A 7,633-nucleotide genomic window follows, 5' to 3' on the forward strand; every position below is an offset into this window, starting at 1 on the left:
GTTTGTCCAAATGTGTGTTTCCAACTTTTTTAGTAGTGTACTAAGCTAGAATTTAAATTTGCAGGCTTTTTGCTGCAATCCATGAGACCAAATCTGCATGCGTTTGGAAATTTTAAACTGATTTGTATTCATAGTAGAGATCCGGGCATATTTCTAATGGATCAGTATTGGCTAAAACAACAGCCAATTACTTTTTTCCACCTTCACCTGATGGCAACGCTCTCCTTTGCCAGCCGGGCCAACCCCACAGCCAAAGGATCATATTTGAATCAATATTTAGTAAAATATAAGTTTCTGATCAGACTCAGTGTAAGTAGATACTGAGTGTTAAAGGACTCAGACCGGAATCAAGGCCAGAAAAACTTGATCGGGACATCCCTAATTCATTGCAGCATAAATCAATGCTGGTCATTGGAGTGTTGTGACTAGTTTCTAGTAAACACACAGCAGAGATCAATGATGCAAGACATAATGGCCACAGTCAGATAGTAATCCATAGTGGTACTGCTACAGCCAGTGAGGCAAGAATACATACTGTCAATGCAGCCAAGCATTGAACTCCACAATTTATTCCACATATGATGCGATGCATTACATTTAGCTGTATTTCAAACAGACAGCTGACTTTATTCCTCTGATGAGCAACTTATAGCTATTTTTTAGACTGAGGAGAAAAATATTAATGTGTACAAGCAATGCAGTTGCACACAAGTAAATTCGCAGTTATCCTATTAACAATCAGGTCTGTTCACAGTGCCTCAAGACAGTGAGGACAGACAGAGAGACTGAAGTAGATGACAAAGATCTATTCCAAACTAAGACTCTGCAGCTGTATGGCATGCACCTTAACCAGCAGAGCTAGCAGAACGGCCCTTACACTTTCTTTTTTAGATTCCCTAACTACATTACTGTTCAGTCCATCCAGACTTATGATAGAATCTCTGTCAGCACTGTAGTAGATGACCTTTGTGGAAGGGGAGGAGTAGGGAAGAGAGAAGCCATGCTGCCGAGTTTGATTTACATCGAATGGAGCTAATTAACATCCCCAGAACATTAAGACCTGCCTATGCCTTCACTTTCCCTTTCTGTCTCTTTGACTTGCTTCTTCACTCATTCTTGGTGCATGGCAACAATCTACTGGAGGAAGAAAGACAGATTCAGAGAGAGATACACAGTGAACAGAGAGACAAAGTGGCATGGTGGATGATTGAGGTGAAAGTGAGGGAGAGAGGCCACTCAGACAGAAGCAGTGAAGCAGAGATGGGTTGTTTTTTGCTACAAACTCTTCCTTATTGCAGCATGAAATGCGCCTTAAGCTGTGAAATCCTGTAGAGGACAATACAACAACACTGATGTTGTTGTTTTTTTCATTCTTTTCTTCTTTAGAGTGAACAAAGATACAATTAGATGAGCACTCTTGCTGATTTATACTTACTACAGGAATATTTTACCTAAGAGACCGTTAATTATATTTTGATGAACTGAGAAATTGTGCTTCGGTTTGCATATTTTCGTGTATCCAAATTAACTTCATCCTAAGTCTTTACAAATGAGCCAGTTGAGATGGGGAATGTTTATGAATCAAATGACCATTAATGAAATCTTAAACGTAACAGCTTGGTTGATTTTTGAACAGTAAAATAAAACATGGGCAGCCAATGTTAACAGCATAAGGTCAGAAGATGGCTACTAAGTGCAGTGACGTTGAGTAAGCACTCATATGGCCTTTTAGATCTTTTACATCAAATGATATCTACTGTAGGGTAAAATAGCATTAATAGTTTTGGGCTTGCAGTGACTGTGGGCTCGGTAATCTAGTTTTTCATTTTGATCAGTAATAGTGACTAAAATGTTCCCACAGCCGTATCATGTCATCAGTTTAAGTTATTTATACCGTGTGTCATTTTATTATTAGCAGGTCTCTAAGGATTTTAAAGAGGAAGAGCCTGCCTAGATCAAAATAATCACAAATCACAAATCTAGAGGATTTAATGTCACAAAACACAGCAAAAGATACAGAAGGAATTAGACAAAAAAGCCTACCTGATCTACATAATGTAGCATTACTCACCAACAATAGACCCCTATTTCATACTTGCTCACTTAACTATAACTGTAACTGAACTAACTCGTGTATCTAAAACACAAATATATACATACTTATACTGCAGCTTAAGAATATTCAACTAAGAAACCATTTATAGATAAAATGACTAAATGTGTATATCTGTACCTGCTTCTGTCTACCAAAATCAAATATAATAAATTGTACTGGTACCAAATGACGTGTTAACTGCTGTTCAGTCTTGCTTTACCTGGTCCGTGCTTGTAAAATAAACACTGTATCTGCGCCAGAGAGCGTCTCTCTGTGTTTCTCTGCAGAGCAGTGTGACTGTCAGTAGGCTGTAAGAGGGGCAGAGCGAGGGGAGATTGTCCACTAATTGGTCGAGCACGTATACGTATGTAATTTGAGTGAGAGATCCTTTGCTGAAGCAACGGCGCAAAACCCAATGTTAGAGAGACGTGTAAATGTATTTTTGGTTCGTAGTGAAATTATGGCGGGGGAAATTAGACCATGGTGGGTCGCCCTTGGTCTAGGAAACACTGCAATAGGTATGTCTCCCATTTTATCATCAGTTCTCAGCCCAGTGTATTCAGAGTTATAACACATAACCATTTTAAAACCTTACAAACCTTAACAAAGTTGTTTTTACTGCCTAGTCATAGTTACAGTTGAAACTTAAGCCGACCTTAGAAATTAGCCTTGTTACACAATAAAAAGGGGGAAATGACAAGAACAAGTTATGCTTTGTCCAGTGTAATCCAATCTATGATAGAGTTATGTAATCATCAAATAATAAAGTGTCATCACAATGTAATCTTCATCTTTTTGCCATCTGACCGTTTTTCTATGGAACTGTTGTTGTAAGTGCCCTTCTACTGATCAAACTATAGATTTCATGTTTTACATAACAATAATTGAAGGATTTGCTAATTACATCCGTTTCCGCACATTGTTCTACACTAAAAATAAAGAATGAGAGAATATTTAAGGGTAGTGCATGGAGGCCTATTTTTCAAAAATATACAGCTAACTAGAGTTCTTACGACAAAAAGTAAACCCGCAAAAAGCGCTGAACATACTGCTGAGAGCCTACTGTATGGCCTCTGAAACGCTTAGCAAACCCTACTGCTTTGTGGTCAGGACAAACAATGTGGTTTATTTTGAAAGTACATCAAGTAACTTCTCTAAAGAAAAGTGAACGCTCTCCATGAGCACCCCAGCTCTCGTTGCAGATTCCATTTTTTTGGACGAGCTCTGTTCTTCGTGTTTCTGTCTTTCTGACAAATGCTCTCTTCACACGCACACACACACAAGAGAATATGAAAAGATCTGTCTGTCCTCTGTTGTCACCAACTCAACATCAATATGTGCACACAGAAATATTGCAGGAGGAACAGAAAACACATGTCTTGCATTGAACACAGAGCCCATTGGTACATGGCATAATGTTGTAAATTCCACTAAGGGATAAAATTCATAAAAGTTTTTTTTATCCATTCAACAAGTACCTTTCATGAGATAATATGCGCTTCCATAAATCATTTCAGTGCTGGCAAGCACGAGTGCAAGGCGGCACGACCAATAAAATCTGCACCTAAAGGCACAGCTAAAGTGGGAGAGGGCAGGGGGAGAGGTGAGTAAATGAGAGCTCTCATGCCTACAGGATGATATCTTGTGTGCCTAGTTTGCGACAACACATTTAAATATTAATATTCTACACAACAAACATTACTAGCAGCAGATGATATAATCATTAGCATAGATTGCTTAACTGAACAATACATGTAGCACAAACATGCCCCAGAAAAGATATAAAGATGGGTTAAAAATGCATCTATTATTAGAGTGTACCTCCATCTTCCCCCTCCATTTTACATCTCCCCCAATGAAAAAAACTGTAATATGGGGGAAGACACCAAATCTAAGACCAGCACAGCTTCGTAGGGGGGAGAATAGAGCATGCAAAGTCTGTTAAAGGTGATGTGATTATATGCATAAAAATACACGTACGTGCAGTACACTGAACTTGCACTGCATTAATATGAATGAGCTGCACCCACGTAGGGCTGAAATCCCCCAAATTGTTTGTCATGTGAAAGAAAAAAATGACATTGCCTGTTATTTAACCAACAGCCTATATTGGTCACACCTCTAACGGCATAACAATCATCATCAGCCTCCTTTTCCTTCCCCTGGAGCTAAATATCTGACCGAGCAAACACAACCTGTACCAGAGTATATGCACTTGACTGGTTAGCCTACACACACACACACACACACACACACACACACGAACGCACCAGCTGAGGCCACTGTGTAATTATACATGTGTAATTCTATCCTCACCAATCTTGCACAATAGACGCGGTGAGAGAGAGACAGCTAGAGAGATTGAGAAAGGCAGGTGGAGGAGGAAGGATGGATGTAAGAAACACCGTCACCTCCCCTGTCTCCTGAGACAGTACAGCCATACCTTGCGCCTGCGGTCCCTGGATCGATTCCTCTTTTTTATCTTTTCCTCCTCCTTCTCCCTCTGCTCCTGGGCGGCGGCCTCCGCAAGGTCCTTGGTCTTGCGGAGCTGCTTGGCGGCTTGCGCCATGGTGCCGCTGCTACTGTTGCTGCCGCTGCTCCAGTCACCGTTGCTCCAGCCCCCCTCTGGTTTGCACTACCACCAGTCGTCCCTGTTTCCTCTTCCTGTGTCCCTCTGTCCCCTGAGCCCCGTCAGTCACCACCTCTCCTCTGGTGGCCACCACGACATGTGTGTGTATAAGGCAAGCAGAGGGAACGCCTGTGTCCAGATAGTAGTGTGTATGTGGATGATGTTGATGCTACGGCAGCCACAAGACAGCCTCCAGCAGCCACAAAGAAGGATTGCTACAGCTAGTGGTGCTGATGCTGCTGCCTGTGCCGCGGCTGCTACTCACCCAGTCAGCTTGCACTGCGCTGAATTGCCTCCCCTCCCCCTTCTTTCTGTCCTACCTACCTCCCTTCTCTCCTCTCTCTCTCCCTCTGCTTGCACAGACCAGTCACGCAGTCCTGTATTCAGCGCGGTGGAGATCCTGCTGCAGAGCTCCCTCTTTTTAATCTGTCAAATGTCCTCCTCTCCCTGCTGCGCTGCCTCTTCCGCCACAGTTTTCTTCTCTGCCAAACTGCTTTTCTTTCACAATAGCCGCCGCGTCTTGCATAAGTGAGGTACATAGATGAGGGCGAAGCTGTGGAATGCCTTCATATTCATTTTTTCCCCTCATGTCTTGGCTCCCTCTGACCATGGCTTTTTCATGGCACCTCCCTCCTGGAGACAGATGGAGAGAAAGAGGAGTTGTTAAATAGATGGAAGCTTGTCAAATAGAAATGGATATGAGCTGCTGTCTAATATACATTATCTGTGTGCTTGTTCTCCTGCGGCATGGTTCTTTGCACAGCGTGGTCACTTTTTGACTGTCAAAGGCTGATGTTAAGGTGGCAAGGCAACGTGGTGCCATACGTTAACATCTACACCAGCCTACTTCTATCATGTTTAATGTCAGGAGCCGACAGGGAGAAAAACATCAACAACATGAATGCTTCATAAAAACTGCATGTCCTTTCCCTCCCCTTTCATTCCACCACTTTCTCTCTTTCCATCACGTCAGGAGGGCATGCAGGGCTGTTTGATGTTGCCATTCAGTAACAGATGAGTAAAGCAGAATGAACAGATAATAGGATTAAAAATGGTGACTAGTCTATGTTTGGATACCCATACGACAAAAACCTAGAACTTTTTATAATTTTTGCAAAATTATTGTTATTTTCTTAGACTATATGTCACTTTACTGCATGTCACTTACTTCTATGAAGACTATAACATGTTGTCCTTTAATTGTTGACGTAATAACTGTAAAAATGTCTCACGTGCAACTGAAAAATTAATTACATCCATCACGCAATCAGTATGAAAATAGCGTACGATTCATCTCATTGTACACATACTCACATGATGTATTTGCGCTCTGTAGCCCACTTTTCAACTTCAGAGGGAAGACGCACTGACATCAGAAACTCTCTCTCTATCTGTCTAATGTATTCCCCCCCTCCCGCCCGTGCAACATCATCTTTCTGCAGAATGATGTTGCAATGCAACGTGGAGCATAGCCCTCAACAAAGAGACCATGTGACAAGACTAGGAATACATACATTTCATATCCACAGACACCTTCTGCTAACAGATTACCATCAGATCCATTCCATCATGTCAAGCCCAACGGCATGGCGTGAAAATCAATACTGTGGCTATATGTGAATATTCAAAATCTCTCTGCAATGACAATACCTCTGAGGACATTTTTCCTTTTTCCTAATAATATGAACCCTAACGTTCAGTGTTTGTGTGCCTCTGTATAATTGTGTGTTTGTGGGTGGGTTAAGTGTCTCACTGTGCATTCATTTGAGTGACAGCTTTGTATTTTCTTGTGCCTGATGCTAATGGATCTATTAAGCTGGAGGTAATAAACAAAATAGTGCAATAGCCTCCACTGCACTATAGATTTGCCTCAGGGGCAGAATAGTTTTGTGGAATAGCGGTCAGTGTAACCAGATCCATTATTCCAAATTCCACAAAGAAATGACCCTCATAGAGATGCATATGTACATTCAAGGCCATGTGCACATCATAAAAACTGAAATTGATGCTCTCGTAGAGGTTGATTCAGTAGAGTCAAATGGTCTTTGTCAGGCACAAACCTTTTAGATACCCACTCACTTAGACACTTGAATAAATAAAGCATAATGGGAGGATAAAAAATAAAACACTGAACTGCATTATTTTACTGGATTTAGTCACAGTTTGTGTATCTGGTGTATAATTAAGCCTAACATGATAAAGCAGGATAATGTCCCAACAATGCTAGGAAGTTAAAAGTGAGTGTGTGTGTGCCTAAGTAGATGCAGTGAGATTGCTAAGGAGCGGGGCTAAGTAGTTAGCACTTACCTTGGGCTGCTAACTGGCTACCTGAACGACCTCACTGCTAATGCAGTGTGTACCGTGTTAGCCGTCAATGTTCCGCTAGGTGGTGAACTAAGGATAGCTCACTACCTAGCTAGCTAAAATTAAATTACGTTTTTTTTAGACTTAGGCTATCTTCAAAAATGGGGACAACAACTGTGTTTTGCTAGGTTGTAATAAAGGCTAGTGATACTTGCTATTTTCTAATTAGCTTGTTAGTGAAAGAAAAAGTAAGCTAACACAAGCTAACATTTCACAAACACACTATCTTCAAACAAAGGATGAGAAAGGCAAATAAAATACTAAACAACTTGTTTACCATAATCTTCCTGCATACTCATGGACTTGTTATTATGTAATGAGTTATCTGGTTCATTTTGGGCTCCAACCTTGTGAAGGTGTTGTCTCTCAGGCTGTTCTCTGTGAGGCTCAACCTGCCTGTCACATAACTGGGTGGCACAGTTATAACTTCAAATCCAAAATGTCTAGAATAAATACAAAAAAATGTTGGCAATTAATTGGTGGTTAGGTTTTAATGTGCATGCCTTTGTTCATAAATAACAGCAGGATAAATCTGCTGACACTAG

General features: G+C 41.1%; 1 protein-coding gene across 1 annotated transcript in view; it reads right to left on the reverse strand.

The window, feature by feature from the left end:
• The window catches only part of ank1b (ankyrin 1, erythrocytic b), a 63,606-nt gene extending 58,653 nt beyond the window's left edge, over positions 1-4,953 (reverse strand). Inside the window, exon 1 of the mRNA XM_035668293.1 lies at positions 4,539-4,953. Coding sequence (XP_035524186.1) covers positions 4,539-4,664 — 126 coding nt within the window. The 5' untranslated portion in view covers positions 4,665-4,953. The remainder of the gene's footprint in view (positions 1-4,538) is intronic.
• Between the last annotated feature and the right edge of the window lie 2,680 nt (positions 4,954-7,633).

Source organism: Morone saxatilis, unplaced genomic scaffold (assembly GCF_004916995.1).
Source record: "Morone saxatilis isolate NCDOM2014 unplaced genomic scaffold, NCSU_SB_2.0 Contig21, whole genome shotgun sequence".
NCBI classification, from domain to species: Eukaryota; Metazoa; Chordata; class Actinopteri; family Moronidae; genus Morone; species Morone saxatilis.